We start from the raw sequence: 15201 nt of genomic DNA on the forward strand, positions 1-15201 counted from the left end.
AAACTAATTATGTTTATATCCATTTTATCCATACAAAGCTCAGTGCTTCTTTTACCCATGTATCCACAACTCTTTTCCTACCTCTTTTAAGATACTAGGCACATTTTAGAACCACTGCATTATGGAGACTGTGAACACAGACCTTCATTCTCAAACATCAAGCCAAGAATAAAGCCAGGTTCTATGGCAAACACCTGCAATCCCATCACTTGGGAAACTGAGGCAGGAGGATCACCACAAATTCAGGACCTACCTGGACTACACAGAAGGAATTCATCTCAAAACAAAATAAAACACCACCAAGAATAACAGATTCTTCCCCGCATTGTTTTTCCTTTAGGGGGCTGGGGAAAGGCCGCAAATAAGAAAAGTGGTTTTGACAGTAATACATCTTTCTTCTCTTCTCTCATCTTTACCTGCCTGGCATTGCTCCACCTCTAAGTATAGGTTCAGTTAATGATGTTGAGCTCAGATGCCATCCTTCTGGATATAGCAATCCATACTTCACCAAAGCCCACCAGCAAAAGGACCAAAAAACACTCACCAAGCAGTGGACAACGCAGACATTTTTGGGATTCTGTAGCAACCAGTTATACATATTCCGACACACAGCAAACAGGTTGTGTAGACTTGGGGCCTGCCTGATAGGCCAGCTGCATTCTGAGACCTAGAGAAATGTAGAAAGGAAATGAATTCTCCCATCAATTCATCCCCATAAGCATGCATCACATGGAACATTTGGAAGTGCCATCCTGTCCTCTCGCCATGTATGGAACAGGGTCTAAATGCAGAAAGACAAGTTTAATGCAATAATTTGTTAAGATCTCCATAGTCATGACTTACACCCCTGGAAGTAACATTGTGGCATCTTTCAATGTGGACAAGCAGAGTTGGAAAAAGAATCTAAAAGCATAAATAAAAGCTTCACACAGACCGGGTGTTGGTGGCGCACGCCTTTAATCCCAGCACTCGGGAGGTAGAGGCAGGTGGATCTCTGTGAGTTCGAGACCAGCCTGGTCTACAAGAGCTAGTTCCAGGACAGCCTCCAAAGCCACAGAGAAACCCTGTCTCGAAAAAACCAAAAAAAAAAACAAACAAAAAACCAAAACAAACAAACAAAAAAAAGCTTCACACAGTCATTTTTGTAATACAGGGTCTCAGTATATAGTCCGGATGACCTCAAATCCACCATCCTCCTGCCTCAGCCTCCTGAGTAATAAGATTACAGGTGGGATAACTTTACTTAATACAACAGCTTTTTGTTGTTGCTTTTGTTTTTAATTAAATAACTCTTTCACTGGAGATCTTAAAACACATTTAAAAATACATTTTAAGTTAGCAAGACAGTTTGTGCTAATGCTTTGATTTTTTTATTGCCTTATGTAGCACAGAATTCAGTTTCTAGCACCCTTCTTCTAGATGTTTCTCTTAGATACTGTGGTCTCTACATTCATCTAAGCTTGCCTTATGACATGAAAAGTCCTTCAGAGTGAGCTAGGGTGGCTTGTGTGTCTTAGTTTTCTCCACAGGGGAACTATTTCCTATCTTCATTTAGCATACATATTGGATGTGTTAGAATCCCGCCATGACATTGCTTGGTCTGATCTGTATGACAATCAAGGAGGACAAGTATTGATTAGATGACAGTTTGTTGATGAGAAAATTGACTCTCAGAGGTGAGTTGTCTACAGTCCCACTGTTAAGCCCAGGTCTTCTGGGCATTAGCCATTAGCTTTGGCAGTACTGGCTGGATGACCTCACTGTATGGGGTACATGCCCTGACTGACTACATATTTAGTAGTCTATCTACTCTTAAGAAGTTTAGACGTGGGTAAACTTTATATCTTTAGCCCTTTCTTTCCTCATAAAATGTGGTGGATGGGACTACAACCACAGCTGTCGGTATTACAGGAGAATCAACTGCCAGGGTTTAGTGTGTATCTGACACACACAAGTTGATCAATAAATGTTAGCAATTATCATTCTTTTACCGAGCCATTGCCAGTGCAAAGCTCTGAGGTCAGACTGAACACATTGAGCCCCTGTGGTAAGAGTGTGGGTGAAGGGCACACCACAGGAGGCCTAAAGAGGAGGACTGGGGACAGGGCTCAATTGATAAAGTGCTTGTGGGCAAGAATGAAGACCAGAACTGGATCTGATTCCCCACAACCCACAAAACTATTGCTCAGGCATTGCAGCACTCAGTCAGAAGGCAAAGTCAGAGCCAGCTAGCTAATGAGCTGTAGGTCTACCAAGAGACCCGCCACCAGTAAATAGAGTGGAGAGTAATCAAGATAGACACTCAATCACACACACACACACACACACACACACACACACACACACACACACACGCCAGGAGGAGGAAGAAGAGAAGAAGGAGGTTATTTGAAGAGACTCACTCTAGGATCTGCATTTCCCAACAGAAGGAGGTGATGGAACCAGTCAGGGGGCCAGGAAGATTGTGGGGAGGTGAAGGAAGGCATGATGGTGACTTAGCTCAATGGCAGTGGCGTACAAACACAGCTCAGCAACTCAGGGCACAAAAAGGAAGTCTTAGTAAGTGTTCCTGTGGCTGCAGTGACTGTGCACGGGAGTGCACTTAAGAGAGGTGTTAAGGGTGACACCCATGTTTGTGGCTTAAGTGGCCAGATAGAGGGATGGAAGCAAAGGGATGACGCCAACAAGGTGTGCTATGTGGTACGGAAAGACCCGGCCTAAGAAAATTCAAACCCTCCAACTCCCTGTGCTCGACACTGGGAAGGGAGGTGGGAGGAATCTCATTGACTGGCCCTTCCCTGGTCACCAGATAACACTAATAAAAATGTAAACGAGAAATTATCTGTGTGCCGACCTCAAAAAGCAAAGGTAGAAATTCCCTTTCTGGTCTGCCAAGGCAGCTTGATCTTTCTTGTTATTCTGTAGCTCTTTTAGTATACAATAACTGTGGGTGAAAAGGAACTTCCAGGTTACCCACTTTTCTACACCCTTGGGAATAACAGATGTGACATGTTAAACAAATTGTGTGAAACACTTCACATATCTACCCAAGGGTCCAGGAGGTGCCAGCTCAGAGCTGTCAGTTTAAACTCCACAGTGGCTAACCCCTTCTAACCAACACAATTCGGAGCTATCTGATCCACTGCTTACTTCCCAAGTGTGCTCTTCATCAATGTTTTCTCCAGGAATAGAAATGACTTACTGAATAAAAGAGTTGAAAAATTAGAAGAATGGATCTTGCTGTCAGGGGGATTATAAAATATAGATCTGTTGACGCCGCTTTCTCTCTGTGGTGTTTCTCTCCCTTGGAAAACTTTATTACCCCTTCAAAGCCCAAGTTCAATGTTCTCTTATCGCTGACCCTCACTGATAGAGCCAATGACAGTTGAATCCATGCCCTGGCCTGTTTTCATCTCTTCCAGTTTTCATTAGAAAAACAGCATAGTTATAGATTCATGATGGGTTTTCATGTTGCAGTTACCACTGACCACCTGTACTAACCGTCCCAAGCTTCCATTCTCTTGGGTGTTGAGTGCCAAGTGAGTATTTGAGGATTGTTGTGGGGATTAGGGCATGTGGGTTGCCAGCTGTATTGGCATGTATTGTCTCCCTCCCTAGCTACTGAGTTCCATGAAAAAAGAAAGCATGACTTCTTTTTGTAACCTCACTGTTGGATGTCTGTGTTTTAGGTAGGTTGCTGCTGGGTGAATGAATGAATAAAAACTAAAAGAGTAAATCCCACTTGGCAATCTCTTTTTTTGTAATAGGATTTGTCTAATATCTTTTTAACAGATTTATTCCATTTTTACTTATGTTATATGTACATGTGTGTGGGTACACATAGAGGCCAGAAGAAGGCATAGGATCCCCTGGACCTGGGTTTGCAAGAGGTCGTAAGCTGTCCCACATGGATGCTGGAAGATGAACTCTGCTCCTCTACAAAAACAGCAAGTGCTCTTTAGCACTAAGCTCTTAAACACTGAGCCATCTCTCCAGTCTCTACATGTATGTCTTGAGAAAGAGCAGATAAATCAAAATTGTTGGAGATTTTTTTAGATTACAACAGAGTGAAAATATAAGATCTTTTCCCCTCGAGGCAATATTTTTAAAGATTTTAAAAACTGTATGCTAGCCACCCACACACTACATGTCAATATCTGAAATGAATCTCAGCTGAAAGCTGGCTAAATTGTTCTTAGAACAATAGGCTAACAGCTCTAGAATCATTAAATCAATCAAGCAAATAATATTAATTTAAAGTGCTCCATAATTATATCTTTACTTGATATATAATTACATAGCACTAGGCAAACACATAATTAGAATTAAAAAAACAAAACATGTTCTCTGTCTAAAGGAGTAAAAACATTAAGGCATAAACACCTCCTCGCCCCAAATGAGGAATTTGATCAGTGCCAGCTTTTCTGTGATTCTCTAGATCACACTCAATACAATAAGTGTGATCCTAGGCTGTGCGACACTTCCTTACATCATCTCCAACCTTTCTGAACACTCCTGTAGTCCCTGAGCATCAGAGAATTCCTTGGTAGTTACAGGCCCACCATGGTACTGGAAGAAGAGGCCAGGACAACTTCAGAGCTGGAGCTGGGTGTCACACCTAAATGGTATGCTTAGTATAAGAGCCAACAGTGAAGTAGAGCATCAGACTGGCACACCCTGCCTCGTGTTTCCTGATTAAGTTCATCACGTATGGAAGACATGGGTATTTCGGTCACCAATTGTGATATTCTATTATTACCAGTGTTAATCTTGGTCACCACTTAGAGGGTGCTCACTCCAAGCCAGGCACTACTAATCAAATTAGTTTCTTACAATAAGCACATGGTAAGAAAGTACTTGTGCAGGATAGGGGTGGTGTTCAGTTGGTACCATGTTTGCCTTCCATACACGAGGCCCTGGGTTTGATCCCCAGCACTATAAGGAGAAGAAGAGGAAGGAGGAGAAACAAGAGGAGGAGGAAAGGGGGAGGAAGGAAGCAGGGTGCTTGTAAGATGGGTACTATTATTGTCATAATTATCTGTTTTCATACAGGAAGGTTTTGAGACAGGGTTTCTCTCTATAGCCCTAGCTGTCCTGGAACTATCTCTGGAACTAGACAGGCTGGCCTCGAACTCATGGAGATCTGCCTGCTTCTGCCGCTGGAATTGAAGGCAAACACTACACCACTTGACTGTCATAATTATACAAGAAAAGAACTGAGTCCACGTAGCAGTGGAATGTCTTGTTTAGTAAACAAACAAACAAACAAAAAACAGTTGAGATGAGAGCTTAAGGTCATTTTTAAAGCTTATAATTTGTGTATTGTATAGGATTTCATCCCAATAAAAATTATAAATTCTACCGTGATGCCCTGCCTATAGTTATTAACAATAGCTCCAATAGCACTTGTAAGGTGGTAGCTGCACTTTCCCTAAGGAGAGACATTCAGTTCACAAAAGGCTGCATAACTGCACCATGTGAGCCGCTGGCTCCCAGCCCACTCTCTGCTTCCACCTTCCTATTTCCTGTCCAGACACTAATGTATGGAGCCAAAGACAGACAGTGGTAAGTTCTCTCCTCTGCAGCCATCTCCTCGGCAACCTCAAACCAAAGCAGAAACAACCAGGAGCTACAATAACTTCTACAGTGGACTCTAGAAGAAAGGAGGGAAGACCCTGGCTTGCAGTCATATGGTAATCCAAGTCATTAGCACACCTTCCCCAAACTGAACTGTTTTCAAAGGCAGAAAAATATTTGGAAATAATCTGCATGACGGAAGAGTTTAAAAGAACCAGCTGAAGAGGCAGGCGGATCTCTGTGAGTTCGAGGCCAGCCTGGTCTCCAGAGCAAGTGCCAGGATAGGCTCCAAAGCTACACAGAGAAACCCTATCTCAAAAAACAAAACAAAACAAAACAAAACAAAACAAAACAAAACAAGAACCAGCTGAGTGACTGGTTTCTACACTACTAACAAGGTTTTCCCAGTACTGTGCTTCATAGGTGGACAGAGCAGGGTGGGCCAGGGCAGCACTGGATGGCATCCTCAGAACTTCAGAACACTAAGCAAAGTTAGACCTGAGATTTTTATTTTTTTCCAACAGTATCACGAAGAAATGAATGATGTAAAGATTCTTGATATTAAAGGGCATAGGTACAAACCTGTGCAGAAGCCCCCCCGACACACACATGGAGGGGCATACAGTGTTAACTGAGGATGATAAAAAAAAAATGGTTTGGATCTAGCTATACAACATCCCTGAGTACAATTAGTGGAACCGGATTACATACTTCAAGTGGCTAAAATGGCATCATTACTATATACATTTTCCCATAATGTTTTAAAGGTGCAGATACCTGGTTGAAGTTCTCTGCAGCCCACAAATTGATGTAAATATATGGTGTATCTATTAGTTTGTCATTCATGTTAAGACTATTTCTCTTGGGGCTAGAGTTGGCTCAACATAAGAGCATATTTTGCTCTTGCAGGTGGTGATCCAGGCACAGTTCCCAGCACATATATTGGGCAGCTCACAACCATATGTAACAACAGTTCCAGGGGATCCAATGCCATCTTTTGGCTTCCACAGGCACCTATGCACATGGTATATAAAAACCTACATAGGCATGTGAATGAATATAACAAAATAAATAATTTTCAAGAAAAATATTTGGCTTAGCCTACTCATCCTATATTCTCTCAAATGTCATCGACAGCACTGATACTTCTCATCCCCAAGGCTAGATATCTTCTATAAATAATAATTAAAAAGACTATACCTCCTTGGAAATCCTGAAAGGGCATTCTTGTGCCTTGATTTTGGTGTGAGTTTATTAGTCCAATCGTGTTTTGAGTGAATCCTTTACTAACCTGAAACTACAAAATTCCTTTCTTGTGGAGCTATATCCTGCCACACATGCAAATACTACAGAATTGCTATGTGATTTTCTCATACGATTCCCTTCAGTTTATATTCCCTTCCTTAAACCATGGAAGTTCATCAAACCACAGAAAGAAAACCCTCTGAAAAGTTAAAGTCTTCCTGCTACACCCATCTCCACTATGACCTCTACCCCAAAATTCAACCACATAATTAAAGGGGATGTGATAGTGTTCAGGTTTCACACAGACAGAGCTGGAGTCCATGAATCTGTTAGTAACATCAATCCTATGATATGTCATTTCCAATGGTCCTTTATGGAAAAACATATCTACATTTATTAAAATGAGGTTTAGGAGCAGACCTAGCCCTTCACTAAACTGGAATCAGAAGGTGTGGCTCTAGTCCCCATTGCCCAGAGGATGAGAACTAGGAAGACAGATTGTCTATGTAAGTGACAATGAGATGCCAATTAGTTCACAGAGTCAGTGCTGGGAGAGATGGGCAACGACTTTGGAAAGAGATGAACCAAATCAAAACCAGGGCTAAGTGGAACACTCAGGTTTGGGGACCATCTTCCTGTAACTAAGGGTTGAGAGATGCAAGTCAGTAGGTCCAGTTCCATTTTGACCAACTCTGCTGGGACTCTCAGAGAGGGGATATGGATGCCATGTCATCTATAATGCAGGAGAGAATTGCATAAGCCTGGGGTGTGTGAACTCTCCCTTTAGTGAAAAAGACGAGCAAAGGAAATGGTGGAGGGCCTGTAGCTCAGATGGCTTTTTAGGGAGAATGTATAGTTCATGCAAAAGTACGGTGTGTGAGTGTGTATGTGTTTGTGTGTGTGTGAGAGAGAGAGTGTGTGAGTGAGTGTGTGTATACACCATTTGTGCATTCCTGATTAGCACACAGACTCTAGTAATGAAGGACAGTGAATGATGAAGACAGAGAAGCAAGTCCTCTGGACAGGACAGGATATTCTACCTCTGCTTAGAAGAGAAATGACACCACTTCTCCCACTTACACTGTGTGTCCCACTCTCAGGACCAGCCACATGCCTGTCTCTCAGCACTGAGCACCTCAGCCTCCGCAGGCTCCACAGTTATTATTTACATCCACCTTTTAGAACCCCCTGCATTCTCTCTCCAACTAGGCTTAAGTGCTTTGACAGCAAGAACCAAACAGTTCTATTATAGCTACAATGTTTAAGAATTCCTGGCACATCTGTTATTTTTGGAAACATTTATTAGCCATGCTGGGTACTGTTCTGTATATCAAGTAAAATAAACAAGGCCCCTGCTCTCTTAGGACAAGTGAAAGCAGCCCAGGGTAGATGCTCAGTATGTAGTCTTTGCTCTCTTTTGCCAATTAAGACCAGCAGCAAGAGCTTTAGTTATACTATTAGTTGCCTTTCCTTGTAAATACCTTTATAGGGTTCAGTGAGTTAAGTATCGTGCAAGAATGAGAACTTGAGTTTGGGTCCATATAAAAGCCAAGCACTTTGGTATGCAGCTATAACCCCAGCACTGAGGAGAGGGGATGACAGGTCTCAGGGGCTCACTGGCCATCCAGTCTAGCTGAGACCTCAAGCTCTGGGTCCAGTGAAAGACCATGTCTCAAGAACAAAAAAAAAAAAAAAACACAAAAGCAATTAGAGAAGATGCCTGTTACCATAAATCTTTCCACCATAAGCTGCCTGAGCCCCACCGCCACATGTGCGCTTTACGACAGCCACCTGCCCGAGTCAGGGCCCAAATGAATACACAGAAACTTGTATTAGGTTCAAAGCTGCTTGGCCAATGACTAGGATTCCTCATCTGTTAGCTCAGTCTTAATTATCATAAATCTATATATTTTATAAGACTTATCTTATCGGACGCCTTATTGGCGTCCCTCCTTGCCAGTGGCTCACATCCTGCCGCTGGAGGAGGAAGGGGAAAAAAGAGGGCCCTTCCTGTTTCTCCTTCGCTTAAATATGAGTCTCCTTGCTATGTTACTTCCTGCCTGGATCAGCACTTCTCTACTACATTTCCCAGAATCCTCTTTGACTCCTAGTCTGTCTAACTTCCTGTCTCATTGGCCAAACAGTATTTTATTTAACAATCAATAAGATAAACATACACAGTGAATTCCCCATCAGATGCCCTAATGTCAGCCTCTGGTTTCCACATGTTCCTGCACACACACACACACACACACACACACACACACACACACACACACACACAACACAGTGGAGCAGGGGGGCTTTTGAAAAAAATGCTACTCAAGCTTATCTTCATATGTAATGCTTCTGTCAATCTTACAAATTTACTTTCAGTAGGAAACTGAGGCTGTCACAAATATACCAAAAGCAAATGAAATTTCAATGAAATAATGTTCAGGATATTCCCTTGTTCTTCAGTTTTGAAAACAATGGCACTCACTTGTCTCCAAGTGAGAAAACTCAGTCTCAAATATTTTAAGCATAGTGCTGCATACCTGTAATCCTAGTACCTGGGAGCTAAAGCAAGAAGAATGAAAATTCAAGACCAGCCTGGGCTATGTGGCAAGAACCTGCCTCAATAAGCAAAAAGACAGTTCCATGAGAACATCAGGCTCCATCAATGTTTTAAATTCACTTGCTTGGAATTATATAGTAGAGGAAATAAAAATTGGAAGGTTAGCTTATTGTGATAGATTTTAAAGAATTACATGTAAAACCCTTATCACAGAATGACAATTTCAATCCAACCACTTCAAAATTGGGTTTTATCTATTTATCGGTCTGTGTCTGTATGCCTACATGCATGCCTGTCTGTTGTCTGTCTGTCTGAGATAGGGTCTTGCTAGCTAGCCCAGGCTGTCCTTGAACTTGATATGTAGCCCAGGCTAGCCATGAATTTGTTATCCTCCTACACCTGCCTCCAAAGTGCTGAGACCTACAGGTCATACCAGCTTCAAAATGGTCTTGTGAGTACTTCTCAAAGAGGCTTCCCCACAGCAAGGGTAGGAGAAGCATCCAGGAAGTTGTTAGGAATGCCGCTTCCTTGTTCCAGTCCCATCTGACTGAAGCTGAAGTTGGTGCCTAACAAGACTTCCACGTGATTCTGATGCGCACTGAAGCTCAAGACGTTTCTAAGATCATGTTGAAAAGATCCTTAGTAAAACTTCCCTGTCTTGTTAACTGTTAGGACAGGAAGAGCTTTGGGGAGGAGTCATGGAGCAATGCTTTTGTGTTTTGGACAGATGGAGACTAAACCAGAGATTTTTAAGAGCAACCAGAACCTTAAACAAAACTGTGTTCTAGCATAAAAGTGAGGGTCCACTTTTGCATACCCAAAATCAGACTTCACTTAACTTGTGAAAGTCAGTTCCCTTCTTCTGTGGGTTTCAAGTATTGAACTTAGATCATCAAGTTTGGCAGCAAGCACCTTTACCCACTGAACCATTTCACCAGCCCCAAATTTCCACTTCCTAAATGTCCATGCAAAAAAGTCATTCCTATTAATCAATAGACCCAGATGAAGCTATAGAACCAATCATATCTAAAGGATAAGCCACAGCTATTTGAAGACAAACGAGGCAGGCAGGCAGGCAGGCAGGCAGGCAGGCAGACAGACAGACAGACAGACAGACAGACAGACAGACAGACAGCACATGAGAGCAGCAAAGCCTTACTTTAGTGAGTCAGTCATGACATCAGACTCAAACCTAAGCTGGCTCACACAGTTCTCCACCCAGCCAGAAACCAAGAATATTCCTCTACCTTGTTCAAAAAAAAAAAAAACCTTCTTTAAAAGGCTAATTAAAATTAAAAAGGATAACCTAGATTTTCCAATGTCAGCTGTCAGCCCAGGCTGATGGTTAAAAACAGAAGCAGAAAGCCACTTGTTAGTTGTGTGTTTCGGGCAAGTTCCCTCATTTCTCTGGGTGGTTTTTTTGTTTGTTTGCTTGTTTGTTTGTTTTTTTCTGTTATGTATGGTGTTGCATGTAAACTTCTCCATGCCATGTAAATACTTTATAAATGTTGGTTTCTGTTCTTTCCACTATCAGTATTTGAAATCATATTACCAAGGTGAGGTGTGGAAGGACAGGTGTATAATACCAGAACTTAGGAGGCAGAAGCAACAGGATCTCAGCAAGTTCAAGACTAGTATGGTCTATATTGAGAATTCCAAGCCAGCCAGGGATATGTAGCAAGGTTTTATCTCTTAAAAAAATAATTTACAAAATAAAATAGATGGTATCACCAATTGTACAGTCAAGATGTCTGCATGTTATCCTTCATTTATAGGATGTCACAAGTATATTACTATTTTAATTTTATGAGTATTTTGCCTACATGTATATCTGTATACTGTGTATATGCAGTGCTCTTTAAGGCCAGAAGAGGGTACTGGATCCCTAGGACCTGAGATTACAGGCAATTGTGAGCCACTATGTGGGTGACAGAAATTGAACTTGGGTCCTCTGGAAGAGCAGACAATGCTCTTAGCCTCTGAGCCATCTTGCCAGTCCCAGAAATATACTATTCTTAAAAGCAGCCTGTCTATACTGGTCTAACTACCTCAAACTGATAGCCATGTAGACTTATTGAGGAAGATCAAAGGCATCATTAGTGTTACAGCAAAACAGTAGCTAATTATCCTGTGCAGTTCAGTTTCTAAGTGGAGCTTCATAAGCAACCACTAAATGCTTTGAGCCCCCAGCTCCAATGGTATTTCTCTGGTAGGCACATGCTCTTGTATTTTACATTTAGAATATTTCATAGCAAGAGTTTTTGGCTAGAAGCAGCCAGAGTTCATAGTTCCTATGCTCATGTGCCTATGACAAGGGCCCAAGGACATCTCCCAAGAACAAAAAATACTCTCAAGCATGCAAATAGTGAAGCTACAGTGTCCTCAAGAATCCTTCCCCAGGGTGGAAATTCCTTACCCGGCTGTGAAACTTGGCAGTTCGGTAAGACTTGGGTGACAGGTTGTATACTGTGTAGTGGTCGAGATGTCTGGAATCCAAAAAGCTACGGATGTCGTCAACCTGATTCCTGAATCCTATGTCAACGTTGTCCAGAGGAAAGGACATCACTAGGAGAGGCCGCACACAAAGAGAATAGGTTCAGCCGATTTGCTGTCAGGATGAAAGGTACTTGAAGAGCAGCTAACACACATGAGAAACTTACCGATAATTCTGGAGGTGACATAAGTGAAGTCTAGGTCTCCCTTTGTGTAGCTAAAAGTAAGGCAGGAGAAGGCACTCATTAGAGCAATCCAAACATGTGAAGATTTCTCTCTTCACGTAAACATTGTGAGCTGGAGCACTTGTGTCTAGCAAGTGTATTTTAACTCTCCTCACTCTTTCTTCTAATAAGGGGGCATCATTGAGAGGATGCAGCCCATATCCTCTGTCTACACCACCCGGCTGTGCATGCAACAATCCTACACGTGACCCTTGATGAGCAGTGTCAACCTCAGAATAGAACTGCTGTGTCTTTCCTAACCCCGACAGTTCCAAAGTGTCTGACGCCCCTGGAACTCTCTTTCCTAATTGTGAACTGCTTTGGGGAGAGAAAGAAGAAGTTCCTACTGAGCTCTTGGCTAAACAGCAGAAGATACAGGAAATTTTGCCTTTGAAACTAGATTAAAATGCCAATAAATATATTGGATTTCACATTTGATTTTGATTCAAAACTGCACTTTGTAACTGAAAATTAATGAATAATTTTCTAATTCTTAAGAATATAAAGATGAAGCTGGGAGTTGGTGGCACACGCCTTTAATCCCAGCAGTTGGGAGGCAAAGGCAGGAGGATCTCTGTGAGTTCGAGGTCAGCCTGGTCTCCAGAGCGAGTGCCAGGATAGGCTCCAAAGCTACACAGAGAAACCCTGTCTCAGAAAAACCAAAAAAAAAAAAAAAAAAAAAAAAAAAAAAAGAAAAGAAAAGAAAAAAAGAGTATAAAGATGAGATCTACTGGGTAAACTAGGGGTGGGGGAGACAGTAAAGGGGAGGGGATGGGAGATGAGAACATGAGAGAATGGGATGGTTGAGGGTGGGGAGGGACAAAGTGGGAGAGCAATGAAAGAGATATCTTAATAGAGAGAGCCACTTAGGGAGAAACCTGGTGCTAGGAAAATTCCCAAGAATCCAAAAGGATGACCCCAGCTAAGACTCCTCGAAATAGAGGAAAGGTTACCCTAGCTGGACTACCCCTGTAATGAGATTGGTGAATAACCCAACTATCACCATAGAGCCTTCATCCAGATACAGAGATCCACAATCAAGCTCCAGGCTGAGCTCTTGGAATCCAGTTGAAGAGAAGGAAGAGGGAATAGATGAGCAAGGGAGGTCAAGATCATGATGGAGAAATCTATAGAGACAGCTGAACCAAGCTCATGGAAACCCATAAACTCTAAACCGACAGCTGTGGAGCCTCCATAGGACCCAGCTAGGCCCTCCATATGTAGGAGACAGTTGTGAAGCTTGGACTATCTGAAAGGCACCTGACAGTAGGTCCAGGATCTATCCCTGGTGAGTGAGCTAGCCCATTCTTATGATGGGATGCGTGCTTAGCCTTAATGCAGGGGGGAGAGGCTTGGTCCTGCCCCAACTCAATGTGCCAGACTTTGTTGACTTCCCGTGGGAGCCTTTACCTGTTGGGAGGAGTGAATGGGGGGTGGGCTAGGGAGGAAGTGAGGGGGGTGGGAGGAAAGGTGAGAGGGAGAATTGTGGTTGGAATGTAAAATGAAATTTAAAAAATAAATTAAAATATTAAAAAAAATAAAAAATTACTAAATTGTGGAAAACTATTTTAAGGTGTGTTACATTTGTTTATGCTGTAGAACATTTGTTTTAATGATGCAAAGAGGTGTTCCATTCTTTTATGTTGCATTTGTTTAGCTCTGGGAAGCTGTGTTACTCTGCCTGTCTAAAATACCTGAATGTCTAATAAAGAACTGAACAGCTAATATTGAGGCAGGAGAAAGAATAGATGGGGCTGACAGACAGAGAGAATAGGAGAAATCTGGAGGGTAGGAAGGAGCAAGATAGAACAAGGAGCGGGGGACACCAGGGGCCAGCCAGCCAGCAACACCACCAGCCACACAGAGTAAGAAGGAAAGAAAAGATATACAGAAATAGAGAAAGGTAAAAGCCCAGAGGCAAAAAGTAGCCCGGATAATTTAAGAAAAGCTTGCAAGAAACAAGCCAAGATAAGGCCAGGTGTTTGTTTGTAAGTAACAATAAGCCTCCGTGTGATTTATTTGGGAGCTGGGTGGCACCCCTCCCCCCAAAAGAGCAAAGAACCAAAAGAGAAAGAGCAGAGTAGTAAGAGTAAACAACACCAACAACATTTTGGTGTTCCAATGTGGGGCTAGAGTAAAAGAAAATCTAAGTACACTACTACATTATGTATGTAAGAATTTTCATATAGGGGAAGAGAGATTAACTTCACCCACTAAATAAATGTTGAAGAACTAGCAGGATACAAGAGTCCTGTTTCAATTGCAATCCACAGACTGCCTGTGCATGATCTGACTCAAACACATGAATGCTATCAGAGAAGTATTACCTTGCGTCACACCACATAGTTTATAAGTTCAGCTATGGCATCAGAACCCACAGTGTTTGTAAAGCCAAAGATGGTAACCATCCCACGCCAACATACCAATGATCTGAGTTCCCCCAGACTGTGCTTATAGCTTCAAAAGGACTTAACATTATGGTATTTCAGTGGCATTTCTCAGCTGATAAGAGTCTGCCATTATGTCACCAAGTTGACACTATGTGAGTCCCATAAGGAGTTGGCAAGTAGCCAGATCCCTTGCAAGCCTGGGTTCCACCAGCCTCTCCTGGAAGGATGCACACACCTGCTAACCGACTGGATGACTCGTGAGGATGTGTCTTTGAGGGTGTCCTTCAGGTTGTCCTTCAGGTTACTGAACAGTCTCCCTGCACCACCTTTTACCATGTCAAAAAGGCCTCCCCCATAGCTGGGCTCCATGTCTGGAGATGAGGCACCTGTAAAGGAGAAGCAAAAGGTTAGCATACAGACAACACTGAACCCCAGCTCTCTTCATCCCACAACATGTACATTGTCTCTAAGAGGCCGGGATTGCCCCAGCAACTATTTACTGCTCTCAGAATTCATGAGTTTTAGCAATGCTCCTTCTTCCCAGAGACTACACGGAGTCATAGGAACAGGGACCGCCAGAGTCACACTGCCCAGTACCACAGCCACGATGCATAGGTAGCAATCGAGCACTTGAAATATAACTGGCCACACTGACCTGTCTTGTAAGAATACACAGCAAATTCTAAAAACTTGCCACAAAAAAGAACAAAGTACA

At 42.5% G+C, this 15201-nt stretch overlaps 1 protein-coding gene across 1 annotated transcript in view; it reads right to left on the reverse strand.

Moving 5' to 3' along the window:
* The window catches only part of Dnajc6 (DnaJ heat shock protein family (Hsp40) member C6), a 50374-nt gene extending 35504 nt beyond the window's left edge, over nt 1-14870 (reverse strand). The window contains exons 1-4 of the mRNA XM_027400504.2: nt 14722-14870; nt 12040-12089; nt 11796-11944; nt 545-667 (exon numbers count right to left, since the gene is read on the reverse strand). Of these exons, the coding sequence (XP_027256305.1) occupies nt 545-667; nt 11796-11944; nt 12040-12089; nt 14722-14855 (456 nt within the window). The 5' untranslated portion in view covers nt 14856-14870. The remainder of the gene's footprint in view (nt 1-544; nt 668-11795; nt 11945-12039; nt 12090-14721) is intronic.
* Between the last annotated feature and the right edge of the window lie 331 nt (nt 14871-15201).

The sequence above is a fragment of the Cricetulus griseus genome, chromosome 2, assembly GCF_003668045.3.
Source record: "Cricetulus griseus strain 17A/GY chromosome 2, alternate assembly CriGri-PICRH-1.0, whole genome shotgun sequence".
Lineage (NCBI taxonomy): Eukaryota > Metazoa > Chordata > Mammalia > Rodentia > Cricetidae > Cricetulus > Cricetulus griseus.